The 20,000-nt window shown below is 52.1% G+C and overlaps 2 protein-coding genes across 4 annotated transcripts in view; one reads left to right on the top strand and one right to left on the bottom strand.

Moving 5' to 3' along the window:
* Nucleotides 1-2,606, bottom strand: part of LOC101064364 (choline transporter-like protein 1) — a 12,735-nt gene extending 10,129 nt beyond the window's left edge. The window contains exons 1-3 of one of the 2 annotated variants that reach the window (XM_029832165.1): nt 2,456-2,606; nt 1,400-1,489; nt 1-82 (exon numbers count right to left, since the gene is read on the bottom strand). The exon at nt 1-82 is cut by the window's left edge and continues 61 nt beyond it. In XM_029832165.1, the coding sequence (XP_029688025.1) occupies nt 1-82; nt 1,400-1,489; nt 2,456-2,506 (223 nt within the window). In that variant the 5' untranslated portion in view covers nt 2,507-2,606. Of the gene's footprint in view, nt 83-1,399; nt 1,490-1,840; nt 2,255-2,455 lie in introns of those variants that run through there. The other variant, XM_029832166.1, reaches the window with a different exon arrangement.
* Nucleotides 2,607-3,588: 982 nt separating this feature from the next.
* LOC101075114 (ATP-binding cassette sub-family A member 1-like) overlaps nt 3,589-20,000 on the top strand; it is a 36,229-nt gene continuing 19,817 nt past the window's right edge. For both annotated transcript variants that reach the window (XM_029832190.1, XM_029832189.1), the window contains exons 1-19: nt 3,589-4,338; nt 6,307-6,410; nt 6,959-7,052; nt 9,079-9,220; nt 9,463-9,581; nt 12,663-12,784; nt 12,883-13,086; nt 14,892-14,981; nt 15,611-15,851; nt 16,000-16,139; nt 16,216-16,332; nt 16,483-16,677; nt 16,768-16,973; nt 17,341-17,517; nt 17,619-17,841; nt 17,997-18,218; nt 18,305-18,509; nt 18,631-18,738; nt 18,838-19,012. In XM_029832190.1, the coding sequence (XP_029688050.1) occupies nt 6,345-6,410; nt 6,959-7,052; nt 9,079-9,220; nt 9,463-9,581; nt 12,663-12,784; nt 12,883-13,086; nt 14,892-14,981; nt 15,611-15,851; nt 16,000-16,139; nt 16,216-16,332; nt 16,483-16,677; nt 16,768-16,973; nt 17,341-17,517; nt 17,619-17,841; nt 17,997-18,218; nt 18,305-18,509; nt 18,631-18,738; nt 18,838-19,012 (2,846 nt within the window). In that variant the 5' untranslated portion in view covers nt 3,589-4,338; nt 6,307-6,344. The remainder of the gene's footprint in view (nt 4,339-6,306; nt 6,411-6,958; nt 7,053-9,078; nt 9,221-9,462; nt 9,582-12,662; nt 12,785-12,882; nt 13,087-14,891; nt 14,982-15,610; nt 15,852-15,999; nt 16,140-16,215; nt 16,333-16,482; nt 16,678-16,767; nt 16,974-17,340; nt 17,518-17,618; nt 17,842-17,996; nt 18,219-18,304; nt 18,510-18,630; nt 18,739-18,837; nt 19,013-20,000) is intronic.

Genomic DNA, 20,000 nt, shown 5'->3' with positions numbered 1-20,000 from the left:
CACAGGTGTTGCCATAGCTGTCATATCCAAAGACGAGGCGAGCCGCTCCGCCCGTCACCACGGTGAAGCCACAGATGGAGCCCTGCCGGACACACGGGGAGACTCACGCAGGGCGACGCCACCAGCTACCACATGCTACCACATGCTACCACATGCTACCACCAGCTACCACATGCTACCACATGCTACAACATGCTACCACATGCTACCACCAGCTACCACATGCTACAACATGCTACCACATGCTACCACATGCTACCACATGCTACAACATGCTACAACATGCTAACACTGTTGACTTCAGTGCTTTTCAACCTTTAGTGAACAACAACACTGTCAAAGGATTTTACAATAAATTACAATTTCCTTAGAATAAAATAAAATGTTTCTACACACTCAGTGTGAAACCTTTGCCTGTTGGGATGAACACAGAGCTGCTAACCTGGAAAGCTAACACAAGCTTAGCTGAGCTACATAGCTGAGCTACATAGCTGAGCTACATAGCTGAGCTACATAGGTCTACAGTCCCATCTGGCCTACAGTCCCATCTGGCCTACAGTCCCATCTGGTCTACAGCCCCATCTGGTCTACAGTCCCATCTGGCCTACAGTCCCATCTGGTCTACATTCCCATCTGGTCTACAGTCCCATCTGGTCTACAGCCCCATCTGGTCTACAGTCCCATCTGGCCTACAGTCCCATCTGGTCTACAGCCCCATCTGGTCTACAGTCCCATCTGGCCTACAGTCCCATCTGGCCTACAGTCCCATCTGGCCTACAGTCCCATCTGGCCTACAGCCCCATCTGGTCTACAGTCCCATCTGGCCTACAGTCCCATCTGGTCTACAGCCCCATCTGGCCTACAGTCCCATCTGGCCTACAGTCCCATCTGGTCTACAGTCCCATCTGGTCTACAGCCCCATCTGGTCTACAGTCCCATCTGGTCTACAGTCCCATCTGGTCTTTGCTGAGGTTTTATGTGAATAAGTGGGTAAAGTTGTGGGACAACAGTCCGGTCAGTGGTCAGACGAACAGGTCGGCTACACCCTGTGAGAGGTCACAACAGTCCACGTCCTCTCCCCCGAGGACTCAAACCCCCGATCTAGCACCAGCAGCAGACTGGTCTAAACTGTGACATCACAAGCCCGTCCAGTCAGCTGACCTGCAGAGGTGCCTGGGTTGATTCACATTAAAATCAACTGATTGTGATCATCAGTAAATCAGGAAAGTGGCTCTGAAAGCTCTGATCCATGGATCCTGAAAGCTGTGATCCATGGATCCTGAAAGCTGTGATCCATGGATCCTGAAAGCTCCGATCCATGGATCCTGAAAGCTGTGATCCATGGATCCTGCAGCCCATAAACAGCTGATGTGAGCGGGATCCACCCGATGATGCTCACCATGCCAACGCAGAAGACAGTGAAGAGCAGGAACCAGGGCAGGTCTGTGCAGCTCCGGTCCTCCAGCGGTCTCCATTCTCTCTTTGTCCTCTGAAACACACAAACAAAGATGCCCCAGATGAGCAGCGCCGAACCAGCCGCTCCGAGGAGCTGGACCCTCCGCAGCTTCACGTCCTCCGCACCAGTAAAAACACAAAGCGGGCCGAACGGTCCGGGAGAAGGCCCTGCTACTCCGCCTGAACACGGGAGCAGCTAATTGGATTACAAAGGTTGCCTCTAATCCCGACTCGGCCTGCTCCATCCCGCGGACCCGTGTCACGATCACGGAGAAGCGAGAGGCCCGCCGGGATGTCATGAAGGACACGGCTGATGGACGAGGACGAGGACGAGGACGAGGACGAGCGCGTCGGGGGTCGCGGGTCCGGAGCGGGGCGCTCTTACCTCCGCGCTACCGCAGCATCCCATTGCAGTCAGGGTGGACGTGCCCGGAGCTTCACGGAGCTTCACGGAGCTTCGCGGAGCTTCAACTCAGCAGCAGCGGGGTTTGGAGCCAGACGGGCGGGGGAGGACACACGGCCCCGCGCGCATGCACTGAGTGTGGCGCAGCACGCTCCCGGAGCAGAGACGGTCCCGGCGCTCAGAGTGCAGGCTCCGGCCCGCTCAGCATCCCACTGTCCGCTCAGAGCGCACCGAGCGCGGTCCAGCTGCCCAAGACGCGTCCGCCACTTCCTGGTGGGCTGTGAGCCGCTGCGGCCATTCATGTCATTGCGCACGCGCAAAGGAAGCAGGCTCACACGGGCCACCGAGGCGCTGTTTCCCTCTAACGATCAACTCAAACTCGACCAAAGACCAAAGACCACCAACCGATGGAGACGTCTGGTGGATCGAACATCGTCTGTTCGGTTGCATGTTAGCATGTTAGCATGTTAGCAGTCGTTGTTGATGCTGCTGCGGCTCAAATGCAAGAAAACCAGGAGTCTTCATGCAGCCCAGTAGAGGAGCTTCAACGGGGTTAGTTCTGGAGAGCAGAAGAGAACAGCAAACTGCCAACAGCACCTTTATCCTGAAATGGACCTGCTGGGAACCAGGCGGCCGATGAGGGTCCATGATCGGAGGCTCCCGGAGAGTCCTGGACACACCTGGAGGCTCCTGGCTCTTCTGTGTGCAGGGTCAGCAGTGAAGTGGCACCAGCCTGGAGGAGACAGAGCAGCTCTGTTGGGTTGTTGACTGTTGTACCAGGCAACACACTGGGGGGGGGGGGGGCGTGTGTCCAGACACACACTGGACAGCTTGTATATGGGGGGTAAATAAGTGTGTGTGTGTGTGTGTGTGTCTGAGAGAGAAAGAGAGTGTGGTGTTTGTGTTTGTGTGTGTGTGAGTGTGTGTGTGTGTGTGGGGGGGGGAGAGTGTGTGAGTGTGTTAGAGAGAGAGAAAGAGAGTGTGTTTGTGTGAGTGAGTGAATGAGTGAGTGAGTGAGTGAGACCATCTCAAGGACACCTTGGTCGTGATCCTTGGTTGGTTCAGGATTTCTAATGATGGATGTGATCCTGCCATCAGCAATGTATTGATCCTAACCCTGATTGATTGATTGATTGATTGATTGATTGGTTGGTTGGTCCTAACCCTAAAGGAAAGCTCCAGCAGCCCAGCTCACCTTCCACCCCTGACTGAGCAGCTCCAGGGTCTGATGGCGTCAGAGACAAAAGAGCTTCTGCGTCTCTTCATGCTGCACCTGGGAAGGACCGACCCGACCCGACCCGACCCGACCCGAACCGGCGGGACCAGATCCATCACTGCTGTTCTCACCACAATTATGTTAGCAGATATGAATGTTAGAGATGAGCCTGCTCCCAGGTGGGGGGGGGGGGGGGGGGCGGAGTCACCTGGGGTCAGGATCAGCTCCTCGTGCTCTCTGACACCTTCGCCTGCCAGTGTCACGTGGTACCAACAACCCCCATCTGACAGTTAGCGGCTGCTACCGCCGCTGTCCAGCAGGGGTCAGTGTAACCCAACAGCAGGGGACAGACAGGCAGGCAGACAGACAGGCAGACAGACAGGCAGACAGACAGACAGACAGACAGGCAGGCAGACAGACAGACAGACTGGCAGGCAGACAGACAGGCAGGCAGACAGACAGACAGACAGACAGACAGGCAGGCAGACAGACAGGCAGACAGACAGGCAGACAGGCAGGCAGACAGACAGACAGACAGGCAGGCAGGCAGACAGACAGGCAGACAGACAGGCAGGCAGGCAGACAGATGTTCCGGTTCTCTAACGGCCCCACTAGTTTGAGCAGAGTCAGCAGTTGTTCTAATACTGGTAATACTAGTAATCCGCAGTCACTAATACTCTCTCAGAAACGGTGGATAACATGATCGATTATCGCCTTAAATAAGAATCAATTAGCTGTCAATAACAAGGCGGCTCAGTAATCTGCCGCTCTGTAACATCCAACCTACCAAAGGTCAGAGTTCACCTGCTAAAGTAAAACTTCCCATTATATGAACTCGTTGTCTGAAAGAAAAGTCAAAGAGCCGAAATGATTCCTGAATATTCCCCATTTCCGCCCTCTGATCTCGCCGACCTGAGAAAGGAGACCTTTATTCTGAAGGTCCCACCGGAACCCGCTCCCGCCCCCACCCCCCGCAGCTTGATTGTCGCGAGTAGATGCTGTGAGACAGGACGGAGGTGCGGAGAGCCGAGGAGGAGAAGGAGCAATAGGAGAGCCGAGGAGGAGAAGGAGCAATAGGAGAGCCGAGGAGCAGAAGGAGCAACAGGAGAGTGAGGAGGAGCAACAGGAGAGCCGAGGAGGAGAAGGAGCAACAGGAGAGTGAGGAGGAGCAACAGGAGAGCGAGGAGGCGCCGCTCTGGAGGAACGTGGATGAACTTTGCCAGACGTGATTTCAGTGTTTGTTGAAGCTGAAGCGACTAAAGAGGTGAGAAGTTTAACGCGCTTTATTAAGTTCTGGTTCCGACGCACAGGTAAATCTTTCTCAATTTACAAAGTAACTTCCTGCTCACATCAGAATCAGATATGAAGGAAATATATACATGAAAGAAATCACATTTTCAACATGTTTAAGGCACGATTTCACTTTGAAAGCGCTGATGACGTCACTTTCATTCATTAAAATTTATTCACTTTTTTTCGATTTATTTCAAGTTCTGGAACCAAAAAAGTCTAAAAGAAGAAGATGAGAACAAAGAGATGAGAGTTAGACAAAAAGCAAAATATCATGTTTATATAAGACAGACAGACAGGTAGACAGACAGCCTGTAGACAGACAGAGAGACAGACAGACAGGCTGACAGGCAGGCTGACAGACAGACAGACAGACAGAGAGACAGACAGACAGGCTGACAGACAGACAGACAGGCTGACAGACAGACAGACAGGCTGACAGACAGACAGGCAGACAGACAGACAGACAGAGAGACAGACAGGCTGACAGACAGACAGACAGGCTGACAGACAGACAGGCAGGCAGGTAGACAGACAGGCTGACAGACAGGCTAACAGACAGAGAGACAGACAGACAGACAGACAGGCTGACAGACAGAGAGACAGACAGACAGGCTGACAGACAGACAGACAGGCTGACAGACAGACAGACAGGCTGACAGGCAGACAGACAGGCAGGCTGACAGGCAGACAGACAGGCAGGCTGACAGACAGACAGACAGACAGGCTGACAGACAGACAGACAGGCTGACAGACAGACAGGCTGACAGGCAGGCTGACAGACAGACAGGCTGACAGACAGGCTGACAGGCAGGCTGACAGACAGACAGGCTGACAGACAGACAGGCTGACAGGCAGGCTGACAGACAGACAGGCTGACAGACAGGCTGACAGGCAGGCTGACAGACAGACAGACAGACAGGCTGACAGACAGACAGACAGACAGGCTGACAGACAGACAGGCAGGCAGGTAGACAGACAGGCTGACAGACAGGCTAACAGACAGAGAGACAGACAGACAGGCAGGCTGACAGACAGGCTAACAGACAGACAGACAGACAGGCAGACAGGCTGACAGACAGACAGGCTGACAGACAGAGAGACAGACAGGCAGGCTGACAGACAGACAGACAGACAGAGAGACAGACAGACAGGCTGACAGACAGACAGGCTGACAGACAGACAGACAGGCAGGCTGACAGACAGACAGACAGAGAGACAGACAGACAGGCTGACAGACAGACAGGCTGACAGACAGACAGACAGACAGGCTGACAGACAGACAGGCTGACAGACAGACAGACAGACAGACAGGCAGGCTGACAGACAGACAGACAGACAGACAGACAGACAGACAGACAGACAGACAGACAGGCAGGCTGACAGACAGACAGACAGACAGGCTGACAGACAGACAGGCTGACAGACAGAGAGACAGACAGACAGGCTGACAGACAGACAGGCAGGCTGACAGACAGGCAGACAGACAGACAGACAGACAGGCAGGCAGACAGACAGACAGACAGGCAGGCAGACAGACAGGCAGGCAGACAGACAGACAGACAGGCAGGCTGACAGGCTGACAGACAGACAGGCTGACAGACAGACAGACAGGCTGACAGACAGACAGACAGGTAGACAGACAGACAGGCAGACAGGCAGGCTGACAGACAGGTCGTGATGACTAGTGGTGCTCTACAGATCAGAACTCATTGATTGATTGAGGGAACATCTGTAATCACATCTGGACATGTGATCTCATCGGTTCTGTAAGGTTCTGACCCGTTTCTAAGGTTGTTGTGTGTTCTGGAACATGTTTATTGTCATGTAACCTGTCATGTTTCCACGGGGTGACGGAGCAGAAGGGGGGAGTCTAGTGTGGGATGTGACCTTTGACCCGTCACCTTTGACCCCGGCTGACACGTTCGTGTGTTTGATCCAGACTTGGACCATTGGAGCCGGGACGGAGCTGCAGCCAGGATGTCCGTGTGGACCCAGCTGAGCCTGCTGCTGTGGAAGAACTTCACCTCCAGGCGCCGACAGACGGTCAGTAATCCCTCTGGTGATCCACTGGGATCCGATCCTGATCCACTGGGATCTGATCCTGATCTACTGGGATCTGATCCTGATCCACTGGGATCCGATCCTGATACACTGGGATCTGATCCACTGGGATCCGATCCTGATCCACTGGGATCCGATCCTGATACACTGGGATCCGATCCTGATCTACTGGGATCCGATCCTGATCCACTGAGATCCGATCCTGATCCACTGGGATCCGATCCTGATCTACTGAGATCCGATCCTGATCCACTGCTTTCACCCAATCAGACCAGGGTTGGTTGATCACAGGTGGTCCTGAATGGTTCCCAGGTGATCTGACCTTGAAAACTCCTTCCTGCAGATCACTTCCTGCCTCCCTTCTGTTGGTCCTCAGTAGATTCAGTGGATCCTTCCTGTTCTCCTGTCTATGCACGCTCACCTGTGTCCGCCTTTGGTGATCCACAGAGATCCGTGTGGTTCCACAGGGATCTGTAGAGATCTCTCAGTAAGTGAAGCATGATGCCGATGACTTCCTGTCTGTGTTCCAGCTCCAGCTGCTGGCCGAGATCATCTGGCCCCTGCTCATCTTCTTCATCCTCATCACCGTGCGCCTCAGCTACCCCCCCTACGAGCAGCACGAGTGTAAGTTCAGCAAGTCTTGGATCACCAGGGGATCCAGTGTTCGCTCCTCATCAGCAGATGGGTTCTGAGATGGTTTCTGGTCTTGGTCCTGATCTCCTGATCTGGCTGGCTGCTTGTTGGTGACCAAGGTGCATGCTGGGAGTAGATCCCACTAAAGTTGTGGCTACTCGTCAGCTGCAGCGCGTCAGTGTGAAGATCCAGTAACTGCTGATCAGGAGTTGTGATTAGTTCCTGCTGAGCTGTCAGTCCATTATCAGAAGCTCTGAAGGTCACGGCTCCATAAATCAATCATTCATTTATGTAGTGCAGATAACAGGAAGCTAAGCTAACCACCTGACCCAGAAGCAGATCTCAGGGTTCCTGTAGAGGCCTGTGGGCCATCATCCTGCCTCTGCTCTGATCTCCACCTTCTGCAGCGCTGGAATGTTCATCTGTGAATCACCAGCAGGTTCAAACACGTCTCACGTGGTTCAGCTCTGAACCTTCACGCATGAAGATCAGCAGCAGCCCATAATATGGTGGAGGAAGGAAAACCTGATGGAAAAGACTGCTCCCAGATCTGCCTGCCTGCCTGCCTGTCTGCCTGTCTGTCTGTCTGCCTGTCTGTCTGCCTGCCTCCCTGTCTGCCTGTCTGCCTGCCTGTCTGTCTGCCTCCCTGTCTGCCTGCCTACCTGCCTGCCTGCCTGTCTGCCTGCCTGTCTGTCTGCCTGCCTGTCTGCCTGCCTGTCTGCCTGCCTGCCTGCCTGCCTGCCTGTCTGCCTGCCTGTCTGCCTGCCTGCCTGTCTGCCTGTCTGTCTGTCTGCCTGCCTGCCTGCCTGCCTGTCTGCCTGTCTGTCTGCCTGTCTGCCTGTCTGCCTGCCTGCCTGTCTGCCTGTCTGCCTGCCTGCCTGTCTGCCTGTCTGTCTGCCTGTCTGCCTGTCTGCCTGCCTGTCTGTCTGCCTGCCTGTCTGCCTGCCTGTCTGCCTGCCTGTCTGCCTGCCTGCCTGCCTGCCTGTCTGCCTGCCTGTCTGCCTGTCTGGCTGTCTGCCTGCCTGCCTGCCTGCCTGCCTGCCTGTCTGCCTGTCTGCCTGTCTGCCTGCCTGCCTGCCTGCCTGTCTGCCTGTCTGCCTGCCTGCCTGCCTGCCTGTCTGCCTGTCTGCCTGTCTGTCTGCCTCCCTGTCTGCCTGCCTGCCTGTCTGCCTGCCTGTCTGCCTGCCTGTCTGCCTGCCTGCCTGCCTGCCTGCCTGTCTGCCTGTCTGTCTGCCTGTCTGCCTGTCTGCCTGTCTGCCTGCCTGTCTGCCTGTCTGCCTGTTTTAGTCCTGATTGCTGTATTGATCTGTGTTTCAGTGCTTAATTAGAGAAAGTGGGTGGAGCCTCTGCTGAGTGTCAATGAAAGGCGCTTCTCCTCCTTATCTTATCAGTCTGGATTAGAGCGAGCCCATCTGACAGTGTCACAGTCCTAAAGGTTCCTGATAGCAGCTTCTTCAGCCTGGCCGTGTTGGTGCGGGGGGGTAAAGGTTCTCAGATGATAATAATCCAGTGGGAGTTTATCTACCTGTTCACATCAACATATGGATGGTTTGTTCCAACACAGTGGGGAGATAAACGGTCGACATCTTCAGATGAACTCTGGCAGTCCACGTGTCCCCGTCCTGATCGTCCTGATCGTCCTGATCGTCCCTCAGAGCAGGCGGGAAACACCAGTAGACCCTCAGAGTCAGAGAGTTTTATACGCCTTTGAACGATCAGAAAGCCCATGTGTTAGCATCCCACGTACGCTCAGCAGCTTAGCTAATGCTAAAGGAGCACAATCACCTGGAACAATCACAAGTACCTGGAACCAGATTCATTCCTCAGGTTCCCTGACTTGTTGCTGAATGAGGAACCCAGTAGACCTCCTGAGCTCCTCCCAGTTCACACCAATCCGTGTGCTTTTTCCCCATTTCTGTGCCATAAATATAAGAATCTATAGCATAGCGATGTCTAAACCTGTTGAGAAAGATCGTAGATCCCTTCCTATTTGCAGATGTGTTCTTCCTTCCTGTAGGCCATTTCCCCAACAAGGCCATGCCGTCGGCTGGAACGCTGCCCTGGCTGCAGGGGATCCTCTGCAACGCTAACAACCCCTGCTTTAGAAGCCCCACGCCTGGGGAGTCTCCTGGTGTCGTTGGGAACTTTAATGACTCAATGTGAGTAAAAAACAGACTCTTTGCTTTGGAATTCTCCTGTGATCAGAGCCCAAGCAGCACGGAGGCACCATGGGGGCTTCAGGGGGCCTAGACCCTAAAGGGGCGTTGATGAGCCCCCTCACCCATAGTGGTCTGGGCCAAGGCCAGGGATGGTCCACCGTTCCACCGTTCTGTCTTTTGTTCATGTTTCCCTTCAGACGTAATCAGGTTTTGGTCGGTTTGCTTCTCTGTTGTTTGCTCAGAATCTCTCGCCTCTTCTCGGACGTCAAGAAGATTCTTCTGTACAGTCAGAACGATAAAAACCTGGACGGGTTCAAGGAGCTGTCCCGGGCGCTGCAGCTGCTGCAGGACCGTCGCTCAGGTAGGAGGCGTGCCGCCACATCTTGGCGTCTTTGACTGCAGGGAAACCTGAGAAGATGTTCTCCAGCCTCCCACCACACAAAGAATTTCTTCCTTTGTCTCATGTTTTCTGTTTTTGTGTCTGCGGGGGCTGTTTTGGTCCCAGGCCTGCTGTAACCTGCCAGCCCCTCCCACTGCCGCTCGGCCTCCCTGCGCAGGGGGAAAGAGGGCGTGTCCTCAGGTGTTCTCACCTGGTGAGAGTTCAGTGAGCACAGCCTCAGCAGGCGACGCTCAGCACAGCCTCATCTCAGCACGCCACACTGGCGGCGGCGTGCTGAGCGTCACCGGGTTCAAGAGTCGGACTGCAGCTGAACAAACACCCAGAGAGACACCAGGACACGTCCCGATGTTCCGAGGACAGTCAGCAAGGGGACATTGATGACTGAGGTCTGATCTAATCAGACAATCAGTCAGAAAATCATCATATGGTTGATTCAAAGATTGTTTATTTGTTTGTTTTTTTAAACCAGTCAGGCGTGCTTCCATAACCTTTGTAAAGCTGTTGGTTGGCGGTCAGACGCAGACGTCTGCTGTGACCCGTGATGGCGCTGCCTGCTGATTGGCTGAGAGTCATGCAGCGAGAGCTTGTTGAAGCAGAAACGTGGCTCTGTGGGGAACTTCCTCATTTAACCAATCACATCAGTCTGGAACGGTGCGCTCAGACAGCCCAGCGTGTCCCCTGACCTGTCCCGGGTTCACTCTGTCCCTAAAACATAGAACATGACTCAGCAGTTTTACTGGCAGTGGTCACTCTCTAAGATCCCAGCGGCTGAATCAAGAAATGGAAGCATCAGTAAGAAATAGATGATGAACTGATGACATCACTTCCTCCTGCAGAGTGTCAACATCTGGGCAGAAACGTATCCTGTGTTAGTCACTTCATTCACATGGAAACTGGAGTGTAAGTAAGTTAGTGTTACTGTTAGGGTTAGAGCTAGGGTTAGGGTCAGGGTTCAGGGCTAGGGCTCAGGTTCAGGGTTAGGGTTAGGGGCAGGGTTAAGTTCAGGGCTAGGGTTCAGGGTTAGAGCTAGGGTTAGGGTCAGGGTTAGGGTTCAGGGCTAGGGTTCAGGGTTAGGGTTAGGGGCAGGGTTAAGTTCAGGGCTAGGTTTCAGGGTTCAGGGCTATGGTTCAGGGCTATGGTTCATGGTTAGGGCTAGGGTTCAGGGTCAGGGTTAGGGTCAGGGTTCAGGGTCAGGGTGCGACTGATGTCGGTGCTCCGTATCCGACCGAGAAACCCAGCTAATGAGATGGAAAACCGAGGCGCTCTGGCAAGTTTACGCCTTGATCGGACTTCAACGCAACAACACGTGCTCCTGATCCACAACCTCCATGCTGGTTATGACCCCGGAAATAAACCATCCAAGAAAGCTGCCGTTGGCATGCGGCGTTCTTGTCTGCCCCTCAGAATCAACATGACCACGAGGGAGAGCGAGCTGACCTGTACGATAAGTGACGCCTACATTACGTAGGTGTAACAAAGCTGCCGGATTCTCCAGCTTCCTGTTGATAGCAATGCTCCAGCTGTCTCATGTTACCCAATAGGTCAAGCAGAAAGGGGCCGTATTAACCTGCTGAGAGATGTATATCGCCCCCTAGTGTTGCGGAGGACCTCTCCCCATCAGCTATTCAAGTGTGATTGTGTAGAACAGGGGTGGGGAACCCCCGGCCTCCGGGCCGTATACGGCCTACGAGACCATTTCTACCGGCCGGCAACGCAATAAGATTTTTATATTTTATATGTGCACTTATACAGTGGGACCGTTCGCTAAACTCCGCGAGCTGCGAGTAGCAGCGGTAGCGTATTTTTGCCTTTCGTATCCTGAAATTTCTTTCGTAATGAGGAAATATTTTCCCGTTTTCTGAGATAAAACAGACGGTTATGTTATGTCCGAGTCAAGATCAGGGTCAGTGAACACAGCATGTGATGTACGTAGTGGGCTGGACTGATTGACATGGACGAAAAATGCCTAGCGAAACACGCTAAACTCGACAAATTGAAAGGACAGATGAGTTTGGATAAAATTAACGCTCTTCGCCGGAGTTTGGAGGCTCAACAAGCAGCTTTCACGCGACCATGTACCGACAGAGAGAATATTACGCGTGCAAGTTTTGTGGTGAGTGAATTAATAGCCACGAAGCTGAAACCTCACGCCGAAGGAGAGTTCGTGAACGCGCCTCGTAGCCGCCGCTGAGGCGCTCGCGCCGGACAACGTAAAATTGTTTCAAAGCATGAATTTTTTTCGTGAATAACTATTGAACTGAGACATATATTGTTATGATTCCAGTGGCTAACGGTATGTTTTTATGGTCAAGGAATCTAAATATGTAGTCGAAGTATATGTGGGACTAATATTTATGGTGGAAATCACAATATGCCAGGAATTGTTGCGCTTGGCGGAGGTCTGCGCTCTCCGAGTGCTTTCTAGTTGTTGTTGTTATTATTGTCTTTATCTTTCTTTTTCATTTATTTTCTTGATTATCTTGTTGTATTGCAGTTTTTGTGAGTAGAGGCCTCAAACAGGCCCTTACGGGTCTCTTGCCTCAACTCTGCACCATGACCATGAAAACATATTTTACTTGTTTGTCATTTTATTCTATTTTTTTTGGTGATTTTATATGCATGTGTGCTAAATAAATAATTCAAACTCAAATGCAGCAATCATGAGACTTAGTAACACAGTGGTTATAGACTTTTTTTTGCATCCCTATGTGTTCATAATAGTATGGCCCTCGGAGGACTTTATAAAAATTGAAATGGCCCTCGATATGAAAAAGGTTCCCCACCCCTGGTGTAGAATGTTTAAACTTGCACATCTGTGTGTGTGTGTGTGTGTGTGTGTGTTGCCTGCACATGTTGTCACTTGTATGCAGTGAGAATCTTTGTCCTGATGTTTCCGCCCGTGCTTGTGGTCAAGCCACACCCCCTCCCAGTTAAATGTCAGCAGTGTGCCACACCTGGACAGGTGCTGCACAGGACACAGGAACTGTGAGTCAGGCTTCAGGTGATTGATGTCAGCTGCTCTTGTCTCCATCTCTCCCTCAGGCTTCAAGCTAAAGCACTTCCTGCGAGACAACGAAACCCTGTCAAGCTTCCTGCGGAGGAACGTCTCCTTTCCTGAGGACGCCATTCAGCAGATCAGAGAGGCCGACATCAACCTGGGGAAGGTTAGCGGCCGTCTGCCCCTGCACACTGTGGACACTGGACCATAGCAACCACAATTCCAAGGAAACTTCTGACTTTTCTCTCCTGCCCACCACCTCAGGTTCTCCTCAGAGGTTTTGGAGTTCACCTGAGGGACATGTGTCCCAGGAAGGGGGGGCAGCAGACACTGGAGGACTTTGTGACGATCTCAGATCTACAGACGTCTGTGCTGGTGCAGGAAGTACTGTGTCACGCCCCTCCCGCCTGGTTAAACCTTGCCGAAGAACACTTCCTGCTGAACCTGGACTTCTTCAAGCCCATCCAGGTAAAATCATACCTGACTTTAACGTCTGATAATGTCCCAATAACCCTATAGAGAAAGTTTTTTGTGTCTTCTCCATGGTTTTCTCATAAACAAATGTAAAACCAGGTGAAAGAACTTCAGCAGTTCTTGCTCACAACCAGGAGAAAAACAAGGCGAAGCAGGAATCTTCTTGTCCAGTGACTCTCTGCCTCCACCTCAAATGATACTGCAGAGGAGCAAATATGCTAATGAGCTTTATACTGACGGGCATCTTGGATTTCATGTGATTTGGTGAAGAACCTCCAGATGTTGATCTGCTGTGTTTGGTAGACCTCAGGAGCTCAGAGGCACTTTGACCTTTGGACTGCCCTAACCCTAACCCTAGCCCCTAGCCCCTAACCCTAACCCTAACCCTAGCCCCTAACCCTAACCCCTAACCCTAGCCCTAACCCCTAACCCTAACCCTAGCCCTAACCCTAGCCCTAGCCCCTAACCCCTAGCCCCTAACCCTAACCCTAACCCCTAACCCCTAACCCTAGCCCCTAACCCTAACCTCAGGAGCTCAGAGGCACTTTGACCTTTGGACTGCCCTAACCCTAACCCCTAACCCTAGCCCCTAACCCTAACCCTAACCCTAGCCCCTAACCCTAACCCTAACCCTAACCCTAGCCCCTAACCCTAGCCCCTAACCCTAGCCCCTAACCCTAACCCCTAACCCTAACCCTAGCCCCTAACCCTAACCCTAGCCCCTAACCCTAACCCTAACCCTATCCCCATCCCCTAGCCCCTAACCCTAACCCTAACCCTAACCCCTAGCCCTAGCCCTAACCCTAGCCCCTAGCCCCTAACCCTAACCCTAACCCCTAACCCTAACCCTAACCCTAACCCTAGCCCTAACCCTAGCCCCTAGCCCCTAACCCTAACCCTAACCCCTAACCCTAACCCTAACCCCTAACCCTAGCCCCTAACCCTAACCCTAGCCCTAGCCCCTAACCCAACCCCAACCCTACCCCTAACTCTAACCCTAACCCCTAACCCTAACCAGTGACCTTCATATCACTACCCTTTGGAGCTCAGTGGAACTGTGCAAATCCAGACTGAGGTTAGCAGGTTGTGCTGCACATACCAAGGAGATGTCCTGTTCCTGCTGCTCTCCAAAGAACCTTCTTGGTCAGATCTTTACAGGCTGAGGCTTTATACATCAGCTCCACATGTTCCCAAGAGGAAGTGAGACAAACTCACTCCCAATAGTTGACATTAGTTGGAGCATCTGGATTCCTACAGCGGAGGAGAAGCCTCAGCTGCACCAGCTGCTCTAACCTGCATGAAGGTGACCACCTACAGAAGATGCTGGCGATGGAGACAGAGATGTGACACTGATGGTCAGAGCTGCCACACCCCCCAACATCTGAGATCTCCAGAACAGCCCTGGACAGATGATCCCAGATGATCTACATGATGATCCCAGGAAGTGGAGTGATCGGTGTCTCTGCTTTAGCAGCTCAACTCTCGGGTCAAAGCAGGAGAAGCTTATTTCAGTGATGGTCTTCAGCCTCTGTTGGAGTCTGATCAAAGGGAAGAGTTTTCCCTTTGATCAGAGTTAACAGTAAAAACTTGATGATTTTAGAGTTAAAGTCCTCCTGAAGGAATGTTCAAATAATTAAAGTTCAAATCTTTTCACCACTGATGCTGAACTCCTCCCACGTGTGTGTGTGTGTGTGTGTGTGTGTGTGGGTGTGTGTGAGTGAGGGTGTGTGTCTGTCTGTCTGTGTGTGTGTGTGTGTGTGTGTGTGCTCCCTAACAACTCGTGTCCTTTTCTGTCCCAGAGAGACGTCAGGTCAGACCCTGATGCTGTCAGGCAGGTTACCAGGGCAACTAACAACCTTCTGGATAGTCTGGGCTCGCTTGCTGTGGAGGTAAGGTCTTCTACAGGTCTTCTACAGGTCTTCTACAGGTCTACAGGGTCCGTATCGACCCCTCAGTCTCCTCCTGGAGCCGCTGGGACCCTGAGCAGGGTCAGTGTGTGTTTGTCCTCTGCATGTGCAGCTGAACAAAGACTTGAAGTTCTGTGCAGAAACAACAAACAGCGTTTCTGTCCTGCTGAGATCTTCTACTCATGCACATGAGGACTCTCGTGATCATTGTTGCCCAGCCCGAACCCGAACCCTCACCTGGACCTTCTTAACTCAGTAAACCTCACTTTGCTGGTTTACATGTTCCAGGATTACTGGTTTGTTAGAGGTGGTGTGTAACTTCAGATGGTCATTTAAGGAGGGTTGGGGCGTCATTATTGGAAAGACGTTCACAACAGTAGGAGTTCTCTCCACCTCAGTGACCTCAATCTGCACGTCAGCAGTTTTGAAGTCAGCTGAGCTCAGCAGAAAGTCGTCATGTTGAAGTCAGCACTTATTTAGTTAACTACAGCCTTCAGTCACCCACTAATAATTAGAAGAAATCACAGTTTTTAAAGCCTAATTATTTTGAAGCCTAATTATCCTGAGCCTCTCTTGTGGATGAGTTGACCTGCTGGGTCTCCTCTCTCTAGTTGGCCAGTATGAAGAGCTGGATTGATCTGAGGAACGAGATCATCTTCCTGACACAAAATGCCACATCATCACCGAGCACCATGTACCAGGCAGTCTCCAGGATTGTGTGTGGTCATCCGGAGGGTGGCGGCCTGCAGATCAAATCCCTGAACTGGTACGAGGACAGCAACTACAAGGCTCTGTTTGGAAACTACAACAGCAGTGAGGAAGAGTCCTCGTTGTTATACGACAACTCGTCCAGTAGGTTCTCACAAACCTCAGGTCCTGGAGCTCCGCTGTGGTGTCCTGTAACCACTAAACCAGAATGTGTGTGTGTGTGTGTGTGTGTGCGTGTGTGTGTGTGTGTGTGTGTGTGCGTGCGTGTGTGCGTGTGTGTGCGTGTGTGCAGCTCCGTACTGCAACAGTCTGGTGAAGAACATGGACTTGAACCCGATGTCCCGGATGATCTGGCAGGCTCTGAAGCCTTTGCTGCTGGGGAAGATCCTGTACACTCCTGACACTCCTGCCACCCAACGGGTCATTCACGAGGTATCAGAAGGAATGTTTCCAGCCCTGGGACCTGCTGCAGGAGGTTTCTAACCAAAGGCCCCTGTGCTGTGTGCAGGTCAACCGGACCTTTCAGGAACTCGGTGTGTTCAGGGACCTGGGGGGCATGTGGGAGGAGATGAGACCTAAAGCGTGGAATTTCATGGAAAACAGTGAGCAGATGGATTTGATCAGGGTAAACAGGCTCCACACACTATCCTTGTTTATCTTTGTTTTCTTTTCTTAAATTTAGGGTGTGAAATTGGGAATAATCAATCAGCTCCATCATTGGATTGGTTTCATTTGTCCAGAGTTAATCAAGTTAATCCCTGATCTGAATCTCCAGACTCTGCTGAAGAACAACATCACCGCTAGCTTCTTCCACGCTCAGCTGAACAACACCGACTGGACGGTTGCTGACGTCTCGAAATTCCTGTCAAAAGAAGCAGAAGACTCCCGGCCAGCAGGGGGCAGCCTGACATGGAGGGACGTGTTTAATGAGACTGACCAGGCCATCATGAGCATCTCCCGCTTCATGGAGGTCAGTGTCAGGGTCAGGGTTAGGGTCAGGTCAGGGTCAGGGTCAGGGTCAGGGTTGACCCGGTCGGCTGATGATGTGTGTGTGTCTCAGTGTGTGAATCTGAACAAACTGGAGCCCGTTCCCAGCGAGGAGACGATGGTCAACGAGTCCATGGTGCTGCTGGAGGACAGGAAGTTCTGGGCCGGCATCGTTTTCACAGATGTGGACACCAACGCCTCCAAGCTCCCCCCCCAACTCAAGTACAAGATCCGTATGGACATCGACAATGTGGAGCGGACAAACAAAATCAAAGACGCGTAAGAACGCACAAACCCACAGCAGGTCATCCAGAACGGTTGCTTAGTAACAACTGTCAACCGGTTTAGACCAGTTACAGCCTGTGAACAAACTCAGCCAGATGTTTTCCTTTCATCATCCTTGTGAAGTCAAGGGTTTGTCTGACTGACTGGCTGACTGGCTGGCTGGCTGACTGGCTGGCTGACTGGCTGGCTGGCTGGCTGGCTGGCTGGCTGACTGGCTGACTGGCTGACTGGCTGGCTGGCTGACTGGCTGGCTGACTGACTGACTGGCTGACTGGCTGACTGGCTGGCTGACCGACCGACCGACCACTCCAATTCAACCGACTGACCACAGGCGTGACCCGGCTTGTCTGGTCCCCCTCAGGTACTGGGACCCCGGTCCTCGCGCTGACCCTTTTGAAGACATGCGCTACATCTGGGGCGGGTTCTCTTACCTGCAGGACCTTGTTGAGCACGGCATCATCAGGGCCATGACGGGGACGAAGGAGAAGACAGGAGTTTACATCCAGCAGATGCCGTATCCCTGTTACGTTGATGACATGTGAGCGTGACCCTAACCCTAACCCTAACCCTAACCCTAACCCTAACCCAGGGCAGATGTTCACACCCTGACCACGCTCTGACCACCCTCTCCTCTTTTAGTTTCCTCAGGGTAATGAGCCGCTCCATGCCTCTGTTCATGACCTTGGCCTGGATGTACTCCGTAGCCATCATACTGAAGAGCGTGGTGTATGAAAAAGAGGCTCGGCTGAAGGAGACCATGAGGATAATGGGCCTGAATAATGGAATCCTGTGGTGCAGCTGGTTTATCAGCAGCCTGGTTCCTCTACTGATCAGCGCTGGACTGCTGGTGCTGTTGCTCAAGGTGACGCCATCCTGGATCCACACATACTGTATATCCAGCAGCTGCTCACGCTCCGTACTGTTATAGTGACCTAGCCTGTTGGGGTTCAGAGGCACATCCCAGGACCCAGTAAGCTAGTGTGGCTTGGATTACTAAACCTCTGATGTTTCTAACAGACAGGAAACCTGCTGCCCTACAGTGACCCCGGGGTAGTCTTCCTTTTCCTTGGCTCCTATGCTGTGGTCACAATCATGCAGTGCTTCCTGCTCAGTACTGCATTTGCTCGAGCTAATCTGGCAGCAGCCTGTGGTGGAATCATCTACTTTACCCTCTACCTGCCCTATGTCCTCTGTGTCGCCTGGGAGGACTACATTGGCTTTTCATCCAAAGTTTTTGCTGTAAGACCATCAGGCCTTTTGACGTGCACGATGTGGCCTTCTAACAGGCACGATTGAGTCATGTTTTGATCTCACGTGTCCTGCAGAGCCTGTTGTCTCCTGTGGCTTTCGGCTTCGGGTGTGAGTACTTTGCTTTGTTTGAGGAGCAAGGGGTTGGGATTCAGTGGAAGAATCTGGTCTCCAGTCCTCTGGAGGAAGATGACTTCAGCCTCCGTACCGCCATCGGCCTAATGTACTTCGACTCCGTCCTGTACGGAGTCCTCACGTGGTACCTCGAGGCTGTTTTCCCAGGTAAGAGCCACTGGCGGAGACGGTAAACGGTTGAACTGGGAAACTTGAACACAGTTTATTTCCTGTTCACATATGTTCCGTCGGTGAGGTCTGACACAGGTTTTGCTGCTGTGATTCTCAGGGCAGTACGGCATCCCTCGACCCTGGTACTTTCCCTTCACCAAGTCTTACTGGTTTGGAGAGAAAGACAAAACATCCAACAAGATTCCACTGAAAGTCAACACAGAAGGTGAGAAACCCACAACTCAGACACACACAACACAGTTGCTGTCACAGAGGAGGTGAAGCAGACTCTGACCCACAAAGCCCGCCAACCTTCTGGTTCCAGCGGTGTGTATCGAGGAGGAGCCGTCTCACCTAAAACTCGGAGTCTACATCGAAAACCTGGTCAAGGTTTATCGCCATGGAAAGAAGCTGGCTGTGGATGGACTGACACTTGGCTTTTATGAAGGACAGATCACTTCTTTCCTGGGACACAATGGAGCAGGAAAAACCACCACCATGTGAGTACAAAATGGAGTTGGAATAAAAGAAGCTTCTAGACTGGAGGCATCAAGATGGCACCATTGGAAATCATTGGTGCCTCTGCCACCGTGGCCAAACACTTCTGCAGTTGTTCTGCAGTTGTTCTCCAGTTGTTCTGCAGTTGTTCTCCAGTTGTTCTCCAGTTGTTCTGCAGTTGTTCTCCAGTTGTTCTCCAGTTGTTCTGCAGTTGTTCTCCAGTTGTTCTGCAGTTGTTCTCCAGTTGTTCTCCAGTTGTTCTGCAGTTGTTCTCCAGTTGTTCTCCAGTTGTTCTCCAGTTGTTCTGCAGTTGTTCTCCAGTTGTTCTCCAGTTGTTCTGCAGTTGTTCTTCCAGTTGTTCTGCCAGTTGTTCTCCAGTTGTTCTCAGTTGTTTCCGTTGTCTGCAGTTGTTCTCCAGTTGTTCTCCAGTTGTTCTGCAGTTGTTCTCCAGTTGTTCTCCAGTTGTTCTGCAGTTGTTCTCCAGTTGTTCTGCAGTTGTTCTCCAGTTGTTCTCCAGTTGTTCTGCAGTTGTTCTCCAGTTGTTCTCCAGTTGTTCTGCAGTTGTTCTCCAGTTGTTCTCCAGTTGTTCTGCAGTTGTTCTCCAGTTGTTCTCCAGTTGTTCTGCAGTTGTTCTCCAGTTGTTCTCCAGTTGTTCTGCAGTTGTTCTCAGTGTCTCCAGTTGTTCTGCAGTTGTTCTCCAGTTGTTCTGCAGTTGTTCTGCAGTTGTTCTCCAGTTGTTCTGCAGTTGTTCTGCAGTTGTTCTCCAGTTGTTCTGCAGTTGTTCTCCAGTTGTTCTGCAGTTGTTCTCCAGTTGTTCTGCAGTTGTTCTGCAGTTGTTCTCCAGTTGTTCTCCAGTTGTTCTCCAGTTGTTCTGCAGTTGTTCTCCAGTTGTTCTCCAGTTGTTCTGCAGTTGTTCTCCAGTTGTTCTGCAGTTGTTCTCCAGTTGTTCTGCAGTTGTTCTCCAGTTGTTCTCCAGTTGTTCTGCAGTTG

The sequence above is a fragment of the Takifugu rubripes genome, unplaced genomic scaffold (genome assembly GCF_901000725.2).
Source record: "Takifugu rubripes unplaced genomic scaffold, fTakRub1.2, whole genome shotgun sequence".
In the NCBI taxonomy this organism is placed as follows: domain Eukaryota; kingdom Metazoa; phylum Chordata; class Actinopteri; order Tetraodontiformes; family Tetraodontidae; genus Takifugu; species Takifugu rubripes.
Note: the sequence above shows the minus strand (reverse complement) of the source record. Positions and strands in the feature narration are given on the sequence as shown.